Raw genomic sequence first — 26,080 nt, forward strand, 5'->3', positions numbered from 1 at the left:
ATTTGATGATAAGGATGTTGCTTCATTTCTGCTCCATAGGTGGGTAAGATTTACTTCTTTTTGCTGTTACAGTTACAAAACATAAAGTCGATGGGCAGGGTTTTTATTTACAATAACACCTGTTATAAAATTCAGAGGATGTTCCCTCACCATTTGCTAGCTCTGTTGTCTTTATGTGTGCTGGAAACCAGCCTTTGTGTGATTATGATGTCCAGGTGTCGGTAAACAGTTAAAAACACACACACAAAGGGGCCTGTTCGGATAGGCTTTCGGTTGAAAAAAAAACGGCTAAGAGACCTCCAAACGCTGAAAAGCATGAAAAAGGGTGAGGATTGCACAGCCCCTACACCATAGGTGGGTTATATTCATGACTTACTTTTGTTGTTTCAAACGCATTACCTAACTTAATGTAGAACTGACGCCATGTTCGATAGAGCGCTAGCGATAACTGTATGAATGTAAACACAGACCGAAAGTGCTACAAACTAAACGACTCGAGTTACAAATGAGTTTCTGTGGTAATTCAAATAGTGAATAAAAATTTACAGACGAGTTAATCTTTGACCACGAACAAGCTACAGTCGTCTTCTTACTTAAACATACCGTTCTACCTTAAAAGATGCAGAGCTTCTGAGTGAACAGAAATGAAATGATGGGAGGCGGGTGGGGGTTTGTTTTGATATCAGAACTGTGGTTCTCCAGGATCGTCTACGTTGCCTTGAAAGCTTCAGTACTCTAGAACAGATACACACGAGCTTATAGTCACCTTGCTCAATGCCATGCATCAGCTAGAGGGATATAATAACCCCAGGCCCCCAGTAGTCTCCTATTTGAACTCCTCTGAAGTGATGGAGTGATTCCACTCCATTTGGGATAAGCCGGAGTGGTTTTCTGGTCCAGAAATAATCATCCAAAATCAATATTTGACCTTACTAATGTTCTCATGGATGAACACCATTAAATCTTCTCAGCCATGTTCTTACATGTAAGCGAATGACTATCCAGAAGAGAAGAGGCTGTTATTGCTGCAAAGCGCAAACTCTCTATTGACACACATGTAAGAAAAATATTGGATTTTCTGGTGTCTAAATACTTTAAGCCATAAAGTGGCCATACAGTAAGATCTTCTATCCGTCCACCACAGGGGTTGCCTGTCCTATACATGCACAAAACTGCCTATCTACACTATCTGCTGTTAAAAATTGAATACCTTATAATATGAAAGGTCTAATGTCGAACAGTGTTGAAATTTAAATACCTGGACCTAAGGTCAGCAAATACAGATCTATTGTCAAGCTACGTTCAGATTGGTTTTCTTATTCAAACTCAGCTACATCTAAATCTCCAGAATCAAAACCAAATGTCAAGCCGCCGGAGGGTTATAGAATGGGTCTAATCCCAGTAAACAGCAATACACTGTCACCAGATGAAAGTTTTCTTTAAGCTTCTGAACTATGGCCACAACAAGACGTTTAAAGCTCTGGTTCATTTGGTTTGGTTTGTTTTTTCCACATTATCCATGTTCTGTGTGGTGTCTGCCATTTGGAGGAAGCCTTGGGCCTTGTAAATGGAGATTGGACTAATTTACTTTAAAAGAGTAACTGAAATTTGATAAAGTGGACTAACGTCTTAATACAAAACAGAACTCATAAAGGCATCTCTACCTCAGTATACAGAGTCTGCTTCCTGTTTTATTTGTCCAGGGCACACAGATGAAAAACAGCTATATGAATGTGAAGCAACAGTACATATAGAGTACATACATATTCACTCATTCACTCACATACTAACACACTTACTCATGGAAAGCAATTGCGCCACAGGTTCTTTCTGCTTAGGCCATGCTATTGTGCTTAGCATCAGTTAACAGTGTAAACATTGCCTATTTTGAATGTGTTTGCTGGAACTTGCTCAAAAAAAAAGGAAATGGAAATAACTACAAAGACCAGACAAAGTTGAGTAGAGAAAGGGGAGAGCCCAGATTAGATGCTGCACCCTAGATACTGTAGCACGAATTGCTGAAAGGGTTAATGAACAAAAGCTTTTACACAGTGCATCAGTGCTTGGAACTCATGGGGCTATACGTTGGCACAGATTGGTCAGAGAGCGCAGGGTGACCCCTGTCTCTCCACTGTGTAAAACGTGTACATTGGGAATGTGAGCATTATGCTCTGGGTAGTGTTCTGCTGGGAAACCTTGTATTCATCTGGACGTTACTTTGACACGTACCACCGACTTAAACACTACTGCAGACCAGGTGCATCCCTTCATTGCACCAGTATACATCACAACCTGCACGTGAGCTAACGTCTTGGTACAAAACCTCAAATGACACTTTCAGAACTGGTGTGGAGTTCATGCCTCGAGAGTCAGAGCTGCTTGGGCGGCACCAGAAGGACATGTACAATATTAGGAATGTAGTTTCATGAGTTTCTCCACTCTTTCTCCGCTAGAGGGCGGGATTCTCTAAAGGATCAGTCCTATACAAACTAACCTTAACTTCCTGAAAGAGCGGAGACCAATAAGATCACACCGTGGACTGCACTATGCCACAGAACTGTTCACACCCCCGCTGTAACTGCACTGTTCACGAATCAATTCTAATAAAGAACAACAGCCTGAAAATCAAACTAAACGATGAATGAATAGAATAAAATAAGAAAAAACGCAACAAAGTGAAATCTTAACTAATAGAGGTACCCAAATAAATAAAGTATTGTTTCAAGAAAGAAAAGGAAGAACGTAAAAGAGAAATAAATCGCTTTTAGAATCCCCAAGCTCTGCATGAATAACCAACAAAAATGAAAAACACTCACTTAATAAAAGATTTCTGTAAATGAATAGATAAATACATACAGATCGATAGATTCACTGATTGGTTTATTGGTTGATTCTTTATTAAGAAAGAATATGTACCACTTGATAAACCGTGTACTCAAATAAATATAAATAAATATATATATATTACTGTAATTGGTACATCACTTACATGTGGGTTAAATATATTTTGAAAATATCAAATTTGAAAGACACAAACCTTGCAACAAATTATTATTATTATTATTATTTATTTAAATAATTGAATTATTATTATACTACAAATAAATTAGGTCTATTGTCAAAGCTTTCTTTGTCATTCATGTGTATATATATAAAGAATATATAGATATAAACGTGTTTATCCATCGGCTCTGCTGTCGGGTCTTTGTGTGAAGTCATGAATAATCCTCCGGGAGTCACGCGCACCTGCAGCTGTCTTTGGGGCTCGAGGGGTCTTCTTTAGCTTGAGAAAGCGCCGTATCTCTGTGATTAATAAAGGCAGAGATAAATAAAGCGCTCTGCTTTATCTTTGCGCGCATTAATTCTGCGCATGTAAAATTCATAAGGAGGCGCTTCTGTATCTACAAAATCTGCGCCGGTTCATTTTCACGCGATGCCTATCGCGCGCCAATAACCCACAGACTTTATATCTTTATTACTTTCCTCCTTAATATTCTTCTCAGCTTTAATTAAAAAGTAGGCATTAAATAACCCTTTTAACACGCGCACAACACTCTTCCTGAAAATACACGAGTAAAAACTAAACAATAATAATAATAATAATACATTAGCTTTTATATAATTGTATTTACCACTATTTTTTCCTTTTCATCCTACAGCCTTTTAGCCCCGCCCCTTCACGCTGAAGTTATAAGCAACGTTTCAGCCCAAGCTGCTTTCTGAAGGTAACAAAACAGCCAATCAGAACAAAGATCTCTGGACATAAACAGTGTGTATCATTCTAACAAAGAGGGTTTATGTGGTTATATTAAAATCGATTATGGCACAAATGTCACTAATGGATAAAAATAATACAAGAATATTTTAACGCACCTTTTTACTCACCTGTTTTAGAACAGGCCCGCCCCCAGCCGGCTGCGATTGGCTAGTTGGTCTTACTCTTACAAGAAACACAAGCAAAATCCGCCAGTGCGACATAGACCAATCCCAGCGCAGTAAGGCGGAGCTCCCAGGAAATTTTCTGAGTGGGAATAAAAGAACACACCTTCAGGGAACAAACGTCTACTGTCTTCATATTGGGGGCATTTTCTGCCCATTTAGAGGTTTTGGACTCCTAGGCAGGATTTCAGAATTAGTCGGATTTATTAAGCCAAAACGAGAATCACCCTAGAGGAAAACTATTTTAAACGCACTCTATAAGTTTACGTATACATGTTTTAAAATTTGATAAGTTAGAAAACCATAAAATAGACGAGGGTCTTTGAAGTGGGGCCAGTGAATCAGCAAATTGTTTGTGTTGTGGATGGCGCTATATCTACAGCATCTATAGAGTGAAGCTAAGGTTGGGTCCCTGTTTCTGGGGCTGAAGGGGGTCTCGGGCTCTGATAGAAGTCCCAGCTGACGCTTCATTTGATTATTGAATTGTCGTAAAATGCTGTACAGTATAGTACATTTACACTACTCCCCTGGGAGCTGGGTTGCCAGTTAGTTTCTCTAAATCTTGCCGGATCTTTACGGTTTAACTACGCACATATGCTAACGTTTGGACATCCCTTGTCAAATGACAATTTCACTTGCACATTATTATCTCACAGCGGATTCACCAGTGTTAAGTCATTGTTATCAGTGTTCAATTAGCAGTGTTATAGAGTGTTACAATTTTCTTACTCACGTTGATAACACTAACGGTGATTTAACACTGGAAAGTTAGCTGTGCTGATACTTCGGGATTTAAACAAAGGCATAAAAACAAAACCATCATCATCATCAACAACAACAACAAAAACGTACAGCACTGGAAAACATCAAAATCATGCAGAGCAATATTTAAATGCGTCCTCTACAGAGGAAGTGGTCGTATTTGCACATGTCCACATGTCAGTTGACCAGGGGCTGTCCCAAAACTTCACCCACGGCTATAAATAAATAAATAAACCAATAAATGAGTACGTTAATAAGCAAATAAATAAATAAACGCGCTGTAGCGGAGTATAAAGTGACGCAGTGGGAGGGGGGCGGGGAGTGTTGCTTACGGAGAGTTTTCACCCTCGCTCTCCATCTCCTCCTCCCGTCAGTCTACAACAACCAGCCCGTGACTCCGCAGCTACACTCTCCTGCCTCTGGAGTTTACACCGGTAAAGTCCGGCTTTTGTTATTTTCTGGACATTTCTTCTGTCGCGTGTCTAACGAATGACAGCGTCGCGTTGTTTCTGCTCGTGAAGCTCCGCCGAGACCAGCAACAAAAGTAGCCGAACTTACGGAGAGTCATGCGCAGGTTTTTAGCAGTCTGAATTACAGAACTTTGTACATTTTTACAAAGGGTTCCGGGGGTCCAGGAGAGGGGGCAGCGACTACGGGACCACCGACACGATCTTCAGTCTGTAGACACTGAAACAGATCTAGAAAGCTGTTTGTTTCATCAAGAAGCCAGGGCTCTTGTGTGAAGATGCTGGACGGGATTAAAATCGAAGAGCAGTTAAGAAATGGACCCTCTGCACTGGGAATGATGCTTGGTGAGTTTTTGTTTCTTTATCAATCAATTCATTTTATGTGCGTTACCACTTTAAACTTATTGTTAATGTATATCTCTCAATGTCTTAACAATTTATCAATAGCGTAGGCAGGTGTTCAGGTACAACAGGCAAGATAATACACTCTTCCAGCGTAGTAAATAGAATGGATTATGTGGACAGTGGATTATGCAAAAGTTTTGACCCCATCTCACTGATCGAATGACGTTTTAAGTCACTGAACATTGTCCACATTTCAAAGCACAGCTGCTATCTGTTTGCTGAATATATCACACTGACAGAAACAAACAAACAAAGAAGCCCAAATGTGAATAAATATTTTAAAATAAACAAAAAGAAGGTAAAAGTAATTGACAATATTTGCAGAAAAAAATCTCATACAATGTATTCCCTGCTTAGGATGTGCAGCATAGTTTCACATTTAAAAATCAACTAAAAAAAATGACATGAAGCATAATACTTTTACTATTTTTTTTACTATTCAAAATGACCAATAAACGCAAAATGTGGCCTGTAAAAATGTATGGCATATTTGATATTTTATATCATGCTTCTAAATTTTCTATTTAAATAATAATAATGTTAATAATAATAATAATAATAATTAATAATGTTTTATTTGACTAGGGGTGTTCAAATATTTGCATATGCCTCAATGTTATAAATAACACTCATGAACCATTTCATTTGCTTTGCCTTTGCTATGGTTCTTAATTAAACTGTTGCATAAGATTTTTTTTCAATAACATATTAAAAGGGTTTATATAGTAACAAGAGGATATTGCTTTTGTTGCAAAATATTGTTTTGTTTAATAAAACATTTTTAACAGAAAATATAAGTCATATGAAATGTTGGGGCTGAACTTTCATTTTCACTGCATTTTTGAATAAATCCAGTTATAATGCAGTCTACATTTTACAGTACTGTTCCAGGTCTGTATAGCAAAATTCATTTATGATGGTAATTTGTATAATTTGTGCGTTTTCTATTTTCAGAATTAAATTATTTTTTTGTCCTGGGGGTAATTGATGTATTTTCAGTGTTGGAATATGTTTGTAATATGTGCACTCCGTGTATTTCCGTGTATTGTGCGTGTAAAATGTTTGGTGGGGTTGTGTTGGGTTTTGTGCAGGTGCTGAGTGCAGTGCTCAGATCGTGTGTTCAGGCTGTGAGAGACTGATCTCTGAGCGCTTCTTTCTGAGGGTTAATGACTCTTCGTGGCATGAGGAGTGTTTACAGTGCGTGGTGTGTCAGCAGCCACTCAGCATCAGCTGCTACTGCCGTGAGCGCAAAGTCTACTGCAAACACGACTACCAGCAGTAAGATACTTTTATATTCTTATACACCAGCACTTTTATATAATTATTTAGCAGCTACGCAGGAGTAAGACACTACTCACTCTTAGGCCTACATCAGCACTCAATACACTGGCTGTACATTCTCATTGCAGTTATGCAAACTCCGTACACTACCAGGAGTAAAATCTGTTTCCACATACTATACTCGAACACTCCGTCAGTTTTATATATAAACGTTCATACTGAAACTCTTAGTAACAGCTTTTACTGCAGCGTATTAATCTATTACAAACCTCAGCACTCTTATACACCAATACTACACCAGCGTTATATATACACGCTGATACATCGGCTCTCAGAAATAGCATAGCTATCTATAAGAATATTGCTTTTCGAAATATGCTGTAATGGTATTTTTATAATTATTATTATTATTATTATTATTATTATTATTAACTTTTTTATTAGTAGCAAGAGCAGGATATTGAAAGTAGAGGGATTATAACTGTATATATATATATATATATATATATATATATATATATATATATATATATATATATATATATATTTAAAAATGAACAAGTAATAGGTATTAAAATTAATGTAATGTATAAAACAATTTTTGTTGACAAGTATGTGTCTATATTTCCAAGAATAATAGCAACAATAGAGATTCTTTTACAAGTTACAAACAACAAAAGCAAAACTTTGGATTTATTAAACTATTTTTTATTAAGCTGTTTTCTATTTTCTTTTCATGAAATCATATTTATATCAGGCTAACTATAAAAATATGATTCAGTTTAAAATGAGATATTTAAATTTGGGTGTTGAACTATGTCTTCAGTCTGTGTATGTTAATCGGTCAGTGTACACTGTGATCCTGTGCGGGTTCTGAGTGACCGCTGCAGTGTCCAGTGTGTTGTGTGAGTTCTGCTCTTCACGCCTATCAGTGAATTTTTAACGCTTCTTTTGTCCTGAGCTTTTAAACATTGTTAAACACGAGCGCGCGCTGCGACCGGACAAAGAAATACACGCATCGCCTCGCGCAGCTTTTCGCCAGAACTCACGCGCACGACCAGCTATCTGGAGAAACAGGGCACAGCATAGGAATTTCAAACTCCACAGAGACAGTGATTCTGAGCTTAAACAAAACAGAGGAGACTAAACTACAAACTGTAAACAAAGCCACGCATGCGCGTTAAATACACGAACAGTTTAAACACATTCTGTTGCAGTTCCAGTATTTACTGTAAAAAATCATGTCAGTTTAAAGCGTTACTTCACGTGCCAAAATATTTGAACCAAGTACTATTTTATAACATGAGTTTTGTCGTTTAGTCTCATTTCAGAACTTATTCATGTACAAAATGTTACAATCCTAATGCATTATTGTTTGCGTTTCTAAGTGAAAATGTGCTAACTCATTCTAAAGAAGACACCTTCATAGTGCAATTTAGGTGTATTTGTTCAACACTGTGGTTTCCAGACATTTATGGAAAAACATTAAACATCACAGGTTAAATTTTATGCTGTATGTTCTCTCAATAACTTCAGTAAATAAACACAACAGTACATTCAATTATGCAGAAGTGTGTGTTTATATATTTAGTTTATTCGGTCAGAATTACCTAAACGTTTGCAGAGGACTGTATCATACAATGATTGTTCGAAAAAAGTAGAGTTAAAAATAATTCTGCAGTCATTACACTAAGTAACACTTTTGATTCATTTATGTCAGACTTGTGGAGATTTGTGCTTTTACATTGGTTTAGGAAGGTCCATTTAAAGAATAAAAAGCTCACTGAGGAGAAGTATTCAATTAATATAATCAGTAATCATTTCCCTAGACTGAACGTACTTAAAAAATTGTTGAGATTTATTACATTAGCATTTTCTATTGACGTAATAATGTTCCATATATGTGGACTCGGCTGTTTTGAATCTAAATATGAGGCATAGGCCTAATAATGTTATATTTATATAAACTATGGTAATTTGTAAATACCCCCCTGTTCTGAAACAGAAATAGAATTTTTATTAAACATAAATTAAATATAGTATATGCTTCAAACATTTGTCTAATGTCGATATTTTGTATCAAAATAAATTTACGTCTGTATTTCATATTCATATAATCCAGATTATAATACAATCTCCTGTTTATTATTATTATTGTTATAATGGATATGTTGTCGTATTTTTACCGTTGAATTAATACGTTATTGATGTTATGCTGTCACGGAGGCCTAATTGAACACTTGGTGTTAGATTACGCTCTATGTGTGATGTCCTGCTGTGGACACACAGATTGTCCAGGGTTGGTCATCTGATTTTGTTGTTGGATTTACAGTCACATCACTGCGGCATCTTTAACTGTTTTGCGGCTTTTAGCGCTACACCCCAAACCTCAGCGACTAGTAAAAATGCGCAGTTAAACGAGCTCAAGTTCAGCTTTGTTGTTGGTGTTGGTAACGCGGTGATGATTTACAGTAATGGAACACTAACTGTCACAAACATTAAGACGCTCGCTGATTTAAAGCCTCTGAAAGATAGAGGTGATACGGAAAAAATGCGTTTCACAACTTAATTTTTAAAAACACCGAGAGGTACTTGCAGGCCGTTGTAAGGCATAGTAGAAAACGTAAATAGCATAGCTGTTTTTTTTTACACTTTTACAACAATTTTAGTTTTACCAACCCTGCACATAAAACGGAAGACTCAAAGGATACCTGGTCATTTTGGGTATGAAAAAAAATAGCTAAAATAATAGTCTGCAAAAAAATTAATAAATAATAATAAATAAACAAATCTAGGGCATAGATTAAACAAACCATCTTATTTTGAGAACGTCTGTGAATTAATTCTTTCATTCATTCATTTTATTTACTCGTTCGTTAGTTCATACATACATTCATTCATTCATTAATGTGCATGCTTGCTTACTCATTAAATATACTGAAAAAGGTTACAACCAGTATATGTAATGTGCCATAAAGTTTGCTCTGGCCATCTATTATATTTTAAATTCAGCAAATAAACAATGATTGTACTTCAGTATCTGTAGAGGTTTTCTCTGTACATAATATGTATTTAATTTTATGCAGGAAAATGAAAGCGCTGGTTCTAGCGTTGCAAAGAAACATATTTTAGTTTATAAACATTCATGTGTTCTCCACAGAACCACTTTTAAATATATCAAGTATCTTTTTTAGAGTTTGATGTTTAGAAATCCGGTGCTTCTTGTTCTGATGGAACAATAACTGCAACACATTAGTCAGAACCGCCCGGAGATCAGATCAGCTCAGTCGCTCGCGAGCCTGTAATTATCCAGGCTTAAATCTCTGTAAATACACCCTTCTGATATATAGCCTCAGCTTAACACGCTTTTACTGTCAGTCGTACTCAGTACTCTTGTTCTTCCTCGTTTAGGTTTCAAAGTGTGGATAAAAATATGGCACATTGATTGTTTATGCTTTTTGTGGTTGATTCATGTTTACATACAATTACAGTTTAATAAATCTTTCCAAGTTATTTTATCTACATCCCTTAGCTTGAAAAAATATTATTTCCCCTCCTTTAAACATTACTGCTGTTCCTATATACAACTGCATTTCTTCAAATTTGTTTAACTATATATTGTCTAAAATGAATATTTGTCTGTTTGATTCAAGCACACTTCCTTACGTTTTTCCAACTTAATTTACATAACAATTTAGTTTCCCATTCATTATGAATATCTTAAGATGGTGTGAGAGTATATTAGATATCCTCTTTCTATCCTCAACAGTTATTGTACAGGGTGTTATATGCAGGAATTTGGATTTCAGATTTTTATGATAAACTGTAAAAAATGAAAAAAGGTTCTGTAAAATTACAGTAAAATTCTAGCTGCAGTAACATTATGCAGTAATTCTGATACTAATTCTGTAAATGCAACAACATCAGTTGAAAAAAACGCTATACAGATTAAAATCTGATTTGATTTGAATTAATTGCACAATTCTGTAATAAATTAACAGTAGAAGAGGAATAGCATATTATGATTTCACAGTAATCAGGGCAACAATATTGTGATATAACCAGCTGCACACCACCCCACATTTTGACTCCACATCATATAAACACCATCAGAGTTGTAGTAATCTACTGCATAATTACTACCCAATTCCCTTTTATTTCTAATGGTTTTATTCTTTAATTTATACAGTAGATTAATTTAAAATCATTCAGTAGATTTTATTTTTGTATAGAACACAGTGAATTCAGGCATAAAGATTTTTTTTTTTCCAGGAAAGTCCAGTATATTATACAGAATGGTGTTTAGAATGAATGTCAGGTCCCAGAATTAATAATTTCATACAGTCATTTATGGAAAAATCACCTGTAAAAAACACTGCCATTTTAGGCAGTTCTGAAATGCTAATATTTAAAATCTATTTAAACTTAATATGCACATCTGTATATGATGCAATTCTAAATTGAGCTGTTTGAATATGAACAGCTTTTACTTTCCACTGCATGTTCCTTAAAATGATTTGCATTCAGGGTTCACGACTGTCTGAGGCATGTTGCTATATTTGTGTGTGTGTGTGTGTGTGTGTGTGTGTGTGTGTGTGTGTGTGTGTGTGTGTGTGTGTGTGTGTGTGTGTGTGTGTGTGTGTGTGTGTGTGTGTGTGTGTGTGTGTGTGTGTGTGTGTGTGTGTGTGTGTGTGTGTGTGTGTGTGTGTGTGTGTGTGTGTGTGTGTGTATATATAGGTCAGAAGTACATATTCTTTTTCTTGATATTTTAATAACAAACGATGGGGGTCTACCAGTGCCATATGGGTGGTTTGCTGTTCATGGCGGGGGGTCCACCTGGACAATTGTCCATGTACTAACTGCAGCAAAAGAATGACAAGGTCATGCAATGGTGCATAGCCCTTTGAGCTCCTTTGAGCACTTGCTTGTGTCCGTGTAATTCAAGAGTATGGTTGACTGTTTGTGGTGGTTATGCAAAGGTGAAAATGTTTAACCACACACAGACACATTCCAGTTCTGTTTTCATTAACAGTCCTACACCATTTCAGCTGCCATGTTTATACAAAACTCTCAACAAAAACGTCAGTGAGAATGACAGTGACAGTAAATTACATCAGCGTTATTAAGATAAAGAAATGAAGGTAGGTTACTTAGAAATTCATGATTAATAATAGTAATTATATAGTCCCAGTCACGCAATCTAATGTTGCTTTGGTTAGCCCTGCTGCTAGCTTTAGTATGTGCTTATCATTAAAATTAAAATTTACTTTAATATTACTCTATTCCCATCATCTGAATATTTTGCAATATTCTAATAACGTTAATCAAATATTCACGTATGCATTGAGCATCTTGTAAAAGTGGTTGATTTTTGAATGTAATGTTCAAAACCTATTTTGTTTTTAATTTAACTTTGCTCAACTGTGCTGTATAGTCTTGCAATGTTACAGATGCTAATAGGAACTGAAAGTGTAATGTACATGGTGCCAAAAAGGGATGCAGGATTTTCACAGAATTTTGCAGGCAGGCACTTATAACAGTAAAGTCGAGATTAACTTTAGTACCTCTGTCTATAGCAGTTTTTTTAAGTATTTGTTTACAAAACAAGTAAAAATTTGAGAATTGAAGAAGCTAGGACAGCTCTTTCTCACTGGTTGCTGTTGCTCAGGCTTGTCTTGCCTCTGGCTGAGTGGATCAGTGCACCAGCATTGCTGTCTTGGCATTCTCTGTTGAGGAGTATTGACTTACTTTCCCAGCACTGGCTTTCATGTTACTACCCTTCAAATTTTTCAGATGCAAGCTTCTTCCAGACAGTTGTCTCACCAGTCACAATGTCACAAGACCATTGTTCGAATTGCATGTTCTTCTTTCTATTTTTTTATTATTATTTTTAAGTGAAAATGAGTTAACTTATCCTTTATAGCAAAATTATTAATGATTATGGGCAGATGCACAATTTTGATTTATTTGCTAAATTTAGCATAGGAATTAAACACAAAGTATGTTTTGTTGTTTGGTGTTAATATTTATAGTGTTAAATAAACACTAAATATGCGTTAAAATGTGCAGATGTGTGAGAGGTGACTACTTGTTTTGACTTTGAACATCTGGCACCCAAAGGTTTGCACATAACTCTATGCTCATTGTCTTCCTATCTGATTTTCCCAGTGTTGCCTTGTAAATTCCTGAGTCATGTGAGTACACATACTCAGATCTCACTTTATTACTCAATAGGCAAAGACTGTTGTGTACTGTTTTTATAACTGACATTTAACTAGAGATCCATAAAGTAATTACATAACATGAAATCAAATTTGGCATTTGAAATGTGTTAGTGTACAGATAGTTGTCCTCCTGCTGTCGTAAATCATAATTCCAGGCTTTATATTTTAAAAGATGACAATTCAATTCACTTAAAAAATGGTAAGGTTTTTAAAAAATATGTATTTCTCCTAACAGTAAACATTTCAGCTTGTGACCTAAAGCTCTGATGCCAGGGTAGTGGGATAGTTCAGTATCATATTTGAAAGGTTTTCTTTGCGTGACGGTCTGCCAAAAAATTGTTCCAACAGTGCTTTCTATACGATCAAACTTCCTGTACCTTCCTGCAACCCAATAGTTAGGTCTTTAGGTTCTGAACAGAAGGCCTAATGTACCAGATTAGCCACTAACATATTAGGAATTGGCAGTGGAATCAGCCAGACATGTTTTGATTTGAGTTGTAGTCTTGGTAGGTATCAGTGAGTTCTTTGGAATGGAAACCTGTTCAAGGTCTTTCTACTAAAGTAATTTTGTCTAAATAGTTACCCTTTCTGTATGTCAGACTCTTGTGAATTTTTAACTCAACGTGAAAGGTAACGCGTCAAAATGGGTTCAAAAGTTCTGAGAACCAAAAAAAAAGAACCCATAAACAATAAATTTCACTTTATAATTGAGAAAACCGTCATTAATATTGAGAGTTATAAAACAGGTTTGTAAACAAAATATTTCCTCGAAGAATCCGTTTTCGCTTTCATTACACCTTTTCTCGGTTGCGCTCTCTGTCTCGCTTCGCATCCAGAAGTTTCTCACTTTTGACTGTGTCAGGATCTAGACAGTCATTGGCTGTTAAAGTTAAGCCCCGCCCATCCAGGAGATTTTGCACACCCTAATATTTGATATGGCTTACCTGTGTTTGCCAATCTGTCTTTTTCCAATCAGGGAAAGATTGCCGAGCTCTCGCTGACGTAACGTGGAATCAGCTGGGTGGGTGGGGCCTAACTTAAGCAGCCAATGACTGTCTAGGTCCCGACCTCCGTCAAAAGTCAAAAGCGAGAAACTTCTGGAGGAAAAGCGAGACTGAGAGAAGCGCAACCGAGAAAAAGCGGAATGGAAGCGAAAACGTGTTCTTCAAGAATATTTAACTCAAAGTAGACGATTACATACATAAATATTCTGTTTACAAACCTGTTTGTATAACTCTGAATATTAATGACAGTTTGATATTTGTCCTAACACAAATTTTATACTTTGGCCCCAACATATTTGGTCAGGCCTGGTGGTGAAGATCACTTAAGTCTTCCTAAGAATCCTTCAAAGGACTGTAAGGAACCTACGTATGAAATAAAGGTTCTCTAGCAGTTAAACATCTCTGTCCATAGAAAAATATGTATCTCCATTTATTTTTAGATTTTTTCAGCTTTATTTGAACACAGTAGCTGTTCACATTGTGTGAAGAATATCCATGATGAATGGACCAACAGAAGTACTCTAAATTGACTTGGAATAAAATCTTTTTAGACTGAATTCCATTGGAAGATAAGGTTTTCCCTTCTCTTGTAATGTTACTATTTTGGAGATGCATGTTTTACTTTGGACGATGACAAAATGTTATATTTCCAAGGCCAAGACCTGTCATGGAAACTTTGTTTCAGGAGCCTAAGTGTGCAGGCTACAGGGTAGGAATAAACTAATTTGTAAATATATAGAGGCTGTTGATGACTCTCTCTCTGTCTCTCTGTCTTTTATGGGCTGTTTGTTTAAACAGCACACTCTCCCTCCTCTGATCTCGCCTCTGTGTGAGGAGAGGGTGGCACTGCCCTGTTAAGAGCTGTTGCTGAGCTGCTGCGTACCTGGAGACCTGCTCTCACGCCTCACTCCAACATTCTATCGCTGTGTGTAGATGAGGGTGCAGCCCAGTACACTGCCTTCAGGAGAAAAGATTTCACCTTCCTAGGACACACTCACACATACACACACACACACACTGACACACCCTGCAGCTCAAGAACTCACCTGCTGGTCAATCTTATGATTTTTTTTCATCTTTGTTTTAAAGCAATGTTTTGGCAAAAATACAGATGTGTACATGTATCTATTTTCCCAAGCTGTAGCTGCCCAGCAAAGAAGTCTTTCTGTGGTATTCTTGTCAAATGATTGTCTCAGCTCTGCAGTACCTTAATTTTATCTATTTTTAAAAATCTTGAGAATTTTTTATTGCTATATATGGATTCATGGTCCCATTAAATGTTCAGAGGAAGAGTGTGAAATGGGGAATATTTCAGGCCTTCACCCTTTTCTTCCCTCATTTCTGAACCACTCACCCCCACGCCCCACCCTTAAAAACCCCACTCCTGTGTCCTCTTCATCTTCTAATGGGATTAGGTGTGCGAGCCCCATGTTTCCGCACCGACCGGCCGACCGAGTCTCACACTTTTATCACTGACTGTGACACAGAGCCCCCCCCCCCCCCCCCCCCCCCCCACACACTGCTTTGTTCTCAACGGAAGCCCTCTGCCTTAATCCCCTTATTTGTGTCAAGAATGTGGAGAAAAAGGGGGCGACAGAACAATCTGGAATAAAAGAGAAGTCCACTCCCCTGAAATTCTGCTCTTCTGCCAAGTCAGAATGAGAGTGATATTATGCACCCCCTCTACCCCAGCCCAGCCCCCTTACCCAGAGTTCTAAAGAGATTGCACCCCCCCTTTACCTTTGTACTTTTGCCGAGAGTATAGATTTGGCAGCATTCCTCCAAGCGTCTTTTCATCCAAATATGTCCATGGCTCTTCTGCAAGCCTTCACTGCTTTAAGAAGTTGCCAAGCTGGTGGTTAACTGCTGGCCGGCTGCGTGTTTACTTTTGGTCGCCTGCTTCTTTTTTGCACTTTCCCTGTACATTGCACTAACCACAGAATCTTAGAACAGCATCCTTTTCTGTCCTCGGGAACTTGAAAATGCATATTTCATGAATTCAGTGAAGCACATTTGTGAGTAATGTTGTTGTATGCCCTGGTTAAGATGCTAATTCATTAAAATAATCCTTAAAAATGTGGCCTAACTATATTAGACCTTGTTCATGGTGAAAAAAAATATTGGCAAGTAAAACAACTTAAATCTCATCAGTACAGCTAATATTTAGCGTTATGATATAGTTATAAGTATATTAAAAGCATATTATGAATTATTTCCAGAGGTATTTTATGTAAAGAAGTGGTCTTTTTGAATTTGGTTGGTTTCAAGATAAATGTAAAATCTTCCAAATGAATAAAAAAAAAATATATATATATATATATATCTCACTAGAGTCAATGACATAAAGGAACAGTTGCAGAGTGTAATTCACTTTTACAGCACTGTCCTGAAATCAAGTGTGTGGGGGGTACTTCCTACTCTCCCCCACAAGTTACATAGTGCAGTTTCTGCAGTGCTGAGCCTGTAGGTCAGTGGAGCATAACAGTGATTTTGAATGTGTAATTTTAGGGTAAAACCTAGTGTTCCTTTTAATGCACATAATACCAATAAAAATAGCTAATCCTAATCCTTACTGTGTTCTAAAGCAAGAAACACTAGATATATGGACTAGTTTATGGATGGTAACACTTCCCAGAATATAACTAAGTCACAGCCATTCCTGCACTCCACTCCTTCACACTTCTCTGACAAGAATCGCGGCCAGTGCATTCCTTCTTTTACTTGGGGTGATAATGTGTTTCAGAGCAGGCCAAGTACCAGCACTCCAGGAGCTTTATTTACATGCTCAATTGTTTTTGGAAGTCTGTTATGGGCCAATAGATCAGATGAACCGAGACCAATCTCATTATCGTGATATGGAGGTAATCGCCCGGCTTCTTTCACATTGACCTCCACTCACTCAGAACTAATGTGGAGATGGCAGGTGGTCCGTGGGGCAGTAACATCACTCCCATCCCATTTGTAATGTGCTCTAAAGCCACGCCCCCCCCCTCCTTTTTTGTTTTTTTTTAACTTGAAGGATACTAGGATTCCTCATGTCTTGTGCCCTCAGCATTCTACACTGTCAGAAAAACTGTCACTGCGGTGGTACCTTTTGCTGTCACTGTGGTGGTATTCTCAAGGGTATATTTCTGTACCTTTTAGATAGGTTAGATTCTGGTTTTGGCCAAGCATTGTCAGTTTGGTGCGACAGTACAAATTATAGAAAGTTTTGGCATATGATATCATTCTTCTGTTACTGTGATAATGATGACTTTTCAAAGTTTCTATAGATCTGTTCTTTAGCCCATTGCTTATAGCCATAACTCACCCAGAAACGAGGAGTCAAGCACAAGTGTCAAGTTGTAAAAATGAAGCCTTTCATTTTTATTAGGATCCTGAAGATGTATAGTGTCCTCTCTGTCTATCAAAGGGTGTTGGACATCCGTGCGTAAATCCCGGCTCCTGGACCCAGCAGGCTGTCAGAGACTCTAAACACAAGCCCGTGTCCTGTGAGTGGAGTAGAGAGGAGGAGAGAAGGGGGGGCGCGCGTTAAGTAAACTCCAGTACTCTAGTCAAATGAAACAAAAATAGGATCCTGGCTACAATTCAGCTTGTCACATTTAGTGAAAAAGAAGAGCTGCATGATAGATATTCACTGTGAAGTTTGGTGGTGGGAGTATCATGATATGGGACTGCTTTTCTGCAAACAGTAATGGGACACTACACATTACTGAAGGATATTAGAGGGGCATATTAGGGGAGACGTTAGGGAAAGACCCAGCATACCAGCAAGCAAGAGTGCACCCTTCAACCCCTTCTCAGTTTGGGTACTCTCACTGGCTATGAAAACAAGCTTTAAAAATCTTTTTTTTTTCTTTAAAGAATGTGTTTCTCTGCCTTTGACACACACGCTCTGGCCCTCCCCTCACTAAACCCCTTTACTCACACCCCACTCTCTCTTAGCTTAAGATGATTTGTGCACAAGTCCCCTGACCCCTTCTAGCAGCTTCAAAAAAAAAAAGGAGTGAAGGAAAAGCTCTGGCAGAAGCCGGGAGGCAGGGGGTGGCGTGTGGACGCTGAGCTGGGGAGGTTGGCTAGTGTGCGAAAGAGCTGTTTGGATTACAGAGCTGAAGTTGCTGACAGCCGGGAGTATGCCGTTAGAATGTGTGGCAAGCACATGGCCTTCAGGCATGTTCCAGAACTAGCACGCATGTGAGCCCATACGCGGCTCAGGAGTGCTTTTGATAGTTCCATTGTGTTATGAGTTTACGTGCAATTCTAGGGAAAACTAAGGGGTTGCACGATATGGTTTTTGTAGACGTACTTTACAAAGAACCCTGGTAGTGCCTAAGTCCACTGCTGCACAGGCCAATCTGGCTCTTAAAGGAACACTAGGGAATATTTATACCTTAAAATTACATCTTAAAAATTATTCTGATGCTCCAATGACCTGTAATAGGGAGAATGGAGCCTCTGTTGTTGCTACTCCATGCACAGCACTGCAGAAACTGTGCTATGTAACTTTTGCCAGAGGGTAGGGAACCACCCCCTCCTACTTGATTCCAGGAAACTTCTGTAAATGTGAATTACAGTTTGCAAATATAGGGGAAGCACAGTATTTCTTAAATATTTCCCTAGCTCCCCTGTGCACTACTACAGTGTCCCATACTATTAATCTACAAACCGTGTGTGTACTAAAAAAACATATGTCCAAAATTGGTGCACATTACATTAGCAGAATTCAATAATTATAAGAGGTGTCCATTTTTTTGTCTCATAAACAACTCAACTTTATTTATAGAGCACTTAAAAAAAAACACCAACAGCTGAAACAAAGGGCTGTACAAAAGATGTTTATAAAATAAAATAACAATAAGGACAAATAAATAACTTAAATAAAAACAAAACTAATAAAACAAAGGTAAAAATGGGTTTTAAGATAAGTTTAAGATAAACAAAACAGGAACAATAAAACAAAATTGTCAAATGCTAATGCAAAGACAGGGGTCACTGATAGGTAGACTGCAGTCTCAGTGGGGTCACAGACGCTGTCCCATTCAGAACTGGACCTAGAACTTATAAACCCTTGAGAACTACTGGGAACTGATAAAAATTGAAAATATTTAATTTTGAAGTGTGTATCTTAACTGGTATAAATCATCTTGTCATTACAGTACAGGTTTAACGGTCTAGGAAACTCACAAACCAATCACATGCTTTATACATATCACGTGTGACACTACTCAGCCAATCAGATCTGTGTATTATGCTGAGGGATGCAACTTGATTGAATGAGATACACAGGGCAGTGCTTCAGACACCGCTGTCCTCAGGCCAATAAAAATAGCCCGTGGGATGATATAAATGCTCTTTTGGGACACTTTCAGGATGACAGTTTTAAATAAGGAGACTGAACTCTGGATGAAATGAATGAATGGTTCAACATGGAGTATTTTTACGGATAAAGTCCCACCCTTCAGCAACCAAGAGCCACTTAGCTTGTTTGGTATTGAAAAGTCCCGCTTTCTGGCAAAAAGATCCAATCAGCTTGCGAGTAGCACATAAAATCCTGCCCTTCGGCAAAAAGAGCCAATCAGCTCGCTGGGTGATGATATTGTGTCACTGTCAGCTTAAAGTCAACCACAACTAAAAGACTTTAAGTCTTTAAGCACTTTAATATGCACATTTGTTAAGCATAGTTTTATTTTCAAACATTTATTTTCAGAAATGAGAAAACATTTTATTTACATCTATTATTTATAATTTGTCCAATTCTATGTGAAAACTGATAAATAATGTTGAAATATACAGAATTGTAACACTGATTGTAATTTCATTAGACGTTCAGTTGTTGATAACAAGGGTAAAATGTTGATATACCTACTCGGCTACTTTAGTACACGATGGGGGCAGTTGTGTCCTGGTGGTTAGGGAACTAGGCTTGTAACTGGAAAGTTGTCAGCTCAATCTCCAGAGCTGGCAGGTCTTGATTGGAGCATAATGAATTTTAATGACATTCCCTGAATTAGAGGTTGATAACATGCCTTTGCTTACCTGTGTGTCCTTAACCCACCTCGGTGGAAGTTTGTTTTGAGTCATATTTGAGTGTGGATTGCCACTCTCAAAGCAGGAGTCTTCCTTTTAGCATCCTAGAATAGCCACCTAGCTTCTGGGTGGCAGATTTGAAGGTTGTGCGTTAAAGTTGATACGTACAATCGAAAGTGGACGGACCCTCTTTTTTTCAACACCAACACGTCTCTGAGCAAACCTCATCAGCTCTATCTACAGAACAGAGTATGTTCACACATAGGGCCTACATACACAACAGGCAGATAGCTGGTGGTCAGACCTGGCAGTCCTAGCTGAGTTAATGGAGACTGAATCTACACTGCAGCTTTGGCTTTTTTCCAGCAAGTGAACCTTTATTATTTGCTGTGGATTCAAGGATTAATGTCACCATTACTCATCCTCTTTTTGGGGGGGGGGGGGTGTTGGGCATTTTAAAGGAACAGTTTGATCAGAAATTAAAAAAAAAAGAAAAATGAACCCAAGCTGTAAATGTCTCGTTAGTGACTCCAGTGAGTCTTTCCTGTTTAAAAACTTGAAAATCCATCTTCTGATGATGCACCTTGAAGGTGTGAGGAAACTGCGGAAAACCTATTATCAACTGTGCTGAATTCTTGAATTGTTGTATTGGGTGGTGTGTGGGTGTGATAGAGAGGGTGGGGTGAGACTGCATGAAACATATTATTAACTGAAAAAATGAAACTAGTTTTATGTTATTATTCCAAGTTCATACCAGATTAGGCTTCCAGCACTACAGTAAAATTCCAGAAACGCAAAGCAGCACTCACAAGATCTGCAACCATGCCCCCCCCACCCCCCGCACCAAACACACACACACAAAACGAGTGGGAGGTCAAGCGTCCAGTGGTGGAGTTCGTGGTTCTGGATGCTCGTCACCACCCCCTGCAGGCAGAGGTCACCAGGGTCCGGTTTGCCTGTACCCCACAGCAGCGCTGGGCCGGGGGTCTGGGGGGCTTAAATCGAGTGAGATTCCATGCGAAAGGCCTCCTCGGGGCGGCTGCAGGCCGTAACTCGAGCCGAGCTGTAACTCTGGGCTCCCAGCAGGAGCCTGGATGCTGGGCTTTGACGGAGGTGGACGGAGACAAGGCGAGGGGGAGATGTGCCACTGTGCATGGCGCCTATGTGCTGTTGGGGTCCGGCCCAATCTGAGAGAGAAAGACACATGGTTTGGGTCAGTGCCTTCTCCGTTCCCTCAGCATTTATAAAAGTGGCTGTTTCAGTTTGTGGTTCTAGTGTAAATGTATCTGAGCCCTGACTGGAGTGTAAAAACAGTCTGTGGTTTTTCATATGTGAAAAATTAATGCATACAATAGTTTGTAAATGTAAAATCTGTCTTAGCCCGGCCCTAACCCTAATTCTAAACCTAACCCCAAACCTAACACTAATGTCAAAAGGTTACCATTGGCAGGAATTTATCTTGTTTAACATTCAGTTTACAGCACTGTTTCTGTGATTCTTCTTTGTGTACATAGTAGAGAGTGTTTGATCTTGTTGAAAAGTCAAATACAACAACAGTTTGTTTGTTTGTTTTTTCCATTACTTCACATTTCACACGATCATTTAACCAACAGTGCCCAAAATGTTTCTAGGAAACTTTTCTAAGAGCCTTTTACATTATGGATTCTTTAAACTGCAATACACTGTTCTTACTGTCCTCCAGCGAACAAGCTCCACTGCTTGACAGTTTAGCTGAACTTTGCTCTCAAAGACGAGTAATTCAATTTCCTTTTGTTATTGTTTATTTTTATCATTTGCTTATTCAGTATCTGGTTGCTTCCTTGCCTTGTGTTTCCCAAAAATATTTGCCTCTAACCTCTCTTTGGTTTATGGCCTTTGCGTTCATGTTGTGGTCATGTCACTCTTGCTGGTCTCAGCGAAGTTTTAAGATATTTCCCTTCCATTTCCACTTTGTTTTATATATATATATATATATATATATATATATATATATATATATATATATATATATATATATATATATATAGCCACAAAATTATGAGATCTTAAGGTCCATTCTTTTATTATACTATATAGCTTTTCCAAATACCTTTAATAGTCAATCTCAGTGCAGATTTAGCTTCCCAAATGTTGATATGATTGGATTTAGCTTTTTATACAAGCTAGAGTGTTCAAATACTTTGATTTTTCTGTGTTCAAACTGGCTCTTATTAGCAAGCTACTACATATATATTGCTGCTGTGACAGCTAATAATACAATTAACAATTATGCTCCACCTAATGTATGTATATCACAAGGAAACAAATCCCTACAAAATGGAATTTCGTTCCCAGAAATAAGTCCTGAAGAGAAATGGAAAACCCCTATAGAAAATATTAAGATAGAAGGTTATAGGCTTATTCATTTGTGCTCATTCACATCATTGTATAACAAGAGACCTCTACTACTTCTGTGATTTTACCTTCCTTATATATAGTTTTTTCGATGGTGAAGGCCATTGGTAAACATCATGTTGCCATATGCCAATACTTTAAAGTCATGTGGGTTCTCTGTGTGTGTGTGTAAATGTGAGAGTGTGTTTGTTGCCTTGTGCCTATGTGTGTTTGGCTAAGTGAGCATGCTGTCAGCAGAAAAGTGTGAACGGTCCAGGTTCAGAGAGGTTTTAGAGATGAAGTGTGACCACATGGTACTCCCCTGCTATTCCACATACAATGTGTGAGAGGGTCTGTGTGTCTTCTGATGTGTTCTTTCCTTTAACACATCAGCTGACTCTCTCTCTCTCAGACATTTTACAATGTCAGGATCTGACTCAATATCATATCAATATATAAATGAGTGCAGTATACTGTACAAATAAAAGCGACCACCGACTCATTTATGTAAATAATGCACTGTCAGAAATGCAGATACATTATTGAACACTAAAAGTACAAATAATGGTTTTAAAGTCCAGTTTTGTTCCCTAAATGCACATTATATTCTCTTCTCAAGAAGGTACAAGTCTTGCATTATAGAATTGTGTAAAATAATAATAATGATGATGATAATAATAATGATAATAATAAAGCCATAAGTCCTAGAGATAAAATTGGGCATATGTAATCAATGCAGCTTTAAAGCCTACAATTAATAAAGATTATGGTACAATTATATTCCCTATCTAAAAGTACTGAATATGTACCCTTCAGAGTACCACCAGTTCTTCTGAGAGTGTAGTCAAAAACACACCGGGAACATCTTCTAAAGTTCAGTGTTCAATTCAGGAGTTAAGGTGCAACATAAATACAGGATCTACACTGTACTGAGAAGAAACAATGCAATGGAAATAAAAAAAGGGCAGGGCAGGGAATAGTGACAACAGTCTGGGGCATAATGCACCCTTAGTGTATGATTTACAAATAAAACAAACAGTAGACAGTAAACAGTGAAGACAATAAGGTCCATAGCTTCTGTGTGAATGCTACAAGAAGGCATGAGAAGTTGTCAGTGGAATGTCGACAGTCCTTACAATGACTAAAATTGACCTGTCTATGTGCTAAAAATGTAAACAGTAATTATGAATTAGCTGTGAGTCATGAAACACACCTGCAGTCTTAAAATTTGGTTGCATTTTCTGTTTCTCAACATCCAGATGATCCCAAACACATTCATATTAAGCTGAGATATGGGCTTGAAAAACATATGGGACCTAATCTGTATATAGACCTCCATTACTGGAGAGGCATTTGTGACACAAACCAACATTGCTGTCTGACGTCACTATGGACCACTTGCACAATGCAGTGTTCCTGGAAAATAAGTTCTTTGAATATACAAGTTTTAAATCAGACAGCGACGATATACAACAACAAACACTATAAAATACGCTACAACATTAAAAACACTATACATAAAAAGACTGTGTAAAATCAATACAAACTAATGAAACAGGCGAGGAGATCTGAAGGGTATGGGTTGAAAGGCGCTAGCCGGAAGTAAAGAGAAGTGTCATTCAGAATGCAGATGTAAGTCACAGAACATTGTGCAAGTGGTCCATTGCTCTCATATCAGAATGCCAATACATTCTCAACAAATTTGGTATTAACAAGCTTGTGCCCATTCTGGCTACATATGACACTGAACCTGACACTGTACAAGAATTCCCAATAAATGCATTATAAACTGCAAAAATACAAGTGCTGTAGGTTGTTATAAAATTATCATGCCATTATGCAACAGGCTAATAAATGAAATACACATTCATTCATTATCTGTAACCACTTATCCAGTTCAGGGTCACGGTGGGTCCAGAGCCTACCTGAAATCATTGGGCGCAAGGTGGGAATACACCCTGTAGGGGGCGCCAGTCCTTCACAGGGCAACACACACTCACACACTTTTGAGTCGCTAATCCACCTACCAACGTGTGTTTTTGGACTATGGGAGGAAACCGGAGCACCCGGAGGAAACCCACACGGACACGGGGAGAACGCACCAACTCCTCACAAACAGTCACCCAGAGTGGGAATCGAACCCACAACCTCCAGGTCCCTGGAGCTGTGTGACTGCGACACTACCTTCTGCACCACCGTGCCGCCCTCTAATGCACAAACCACCAAAAATATAGTAGAAATGTATAATAAATAAATTAATAATGCATTTAAAAGTTATTATTAAATAACTGAAAACAGATAACAACAACCATCAAAAGTTTATTAGTAAAAATTTCTTTCCCTGCAAAATCAAAGCAAAGCTCAGTCCTTAGCCGATGAATGTCCAGGCTGCCAAAACTGAAATAACACTGTCTAAAACGCTTCTTTTATAGATGTGTTTAAGGCTGAGTCATTCCTCCAGTGAAATGCAACTACCCATAAAGTGTCTGCAGGGAGAGAGGCGTCCAGCCCTGGCTTAGCACCTCTTCCACTTCCAAGCCTGACCCCTGTCCACTTCATGTCCACTGACCAGGGGCATTTACGTGATAGATTCATGAGGCTTTTTGCCATCAAAGTCTCTGTCTCTCAGAGAGGGAGAAGGTGGGTTTGTGGTTATTGTCAGATTTACTATGTAACCCTGGGTGGGGAAACATGTTCCTGGACAAAACAATTTGTTGGATTAATTATTTTTTATCACCAAGTGGGCAAAGTGGAACCAGACGTAAGTGATTTTAAAGCCATGACAACGGAGTGTAGAAGAGAAAACAGTTTATACATGTCATTCCATTGTCCCTGACAAATGGTATTATTTTGCATACACTAAAAAGAGAGCCCTGTTAAAGTGTTTTTTGAAGGCTACCTGTGTATGTGTTATATAACATTGACAATTTGTGAATTGTAAAGGGTCATAAACCAAGTGCATGGGCATTGGTTTTGTTTATAACACTGTTATAGGGCATCATTTTAACATAGTGGAACTTATATGGCTGAGGCTACAAACCAGTGGGACAGTAACGAATTAAATGTAATCCGTTACTGTACTTAAGTAGTTTTTTGTGTATCTGTACTTTACTGAAGTATTTCCATTTAGGGCGACTTTGTACTTTAACTCCACCACATCTCTAGCCTAAGTCTCTAACTGTAAGTCGAATATCTTATTTTTTACTCCACTATATCATGAAAATCTGCTGTTCCTTTTGGTTTATGTGTGAAAACAACCGTAACATTTCTGAACAAATCTCCCTGCTCCGCACAGCTCTCCACATGACACAAAGTCACCACACTAAAACAACACCTAAAACCAATAATACCAAAGGCATTTTTTTAATCAACTGTTGTGCACATTTGAGACTGTAAGAACCATTCTGAATTAACAACATGATTTGTACCGTTCAGTGTTTTGCTTTATTTGAGTCATCAATAACTACTATCCATTCACATAAACGGTTTACGGATCTGTAGATGTCACAAATCACTCACAGAGGGCAAGAGTCAGTTGGAGATTTATTAAACACGGTACATGAAGCGAGGTCAAAACCAAAATGATTATTGCTAAACC

General features: G+C 38.0%; 1 protein-coding gene across 3 annotated transcripts in view; it reads left to right on the forward strand.

Annotated features, from left to right (window-relative positions):
- Nucleotides 1-26,080, forward strand: part of lmx1ba (LIM homeobox transcription factor 1, beta a) — a 56,441-nt gene continuing 30,361 nt past the window's right edge. The window contains exons 1-4 of one of the 3 annotated variants that reach the window (XM_066662279.1): nt 1-39; nt 3,660-3,725; nt 5,321-5,513; nt 6,665-6,851. In XM_066662279.1, the coding sequence (XP_066518376.1) occupies nt 5,447-5,513; nt 6,665-6,851 (254 nt within the window). In that variant the 5' untranslated portion in view covers nt 1-39; nt 3,660-3,725; nt 5,321-5,446. Of the gene's footprint in view, nt 40-221; nt 355-3,659; nt 3,726-5,320; nt 5,514-6,664; nt 6,852-26,080 lie in introns of those variants that run through there. The other 2 variants (XM_066662277.1, XM_066662278.1) reach the window with 2 other exon arrangements.

Source organism: Hoplias malabaricus, chromosome 2, assembly GCF_029633855.1.
Source record: "Hoplias malabaricus isolate fHopMal1 chromosome 2, fHopMal1.hap1, whole genome shotgun sequence".
Lineage (NCBI taxonomy): Eukaryota > Metazoa > Chordata > Actinopteri > Characiformes > Erythrinidae > Hoplias > Hoplias malabaricus.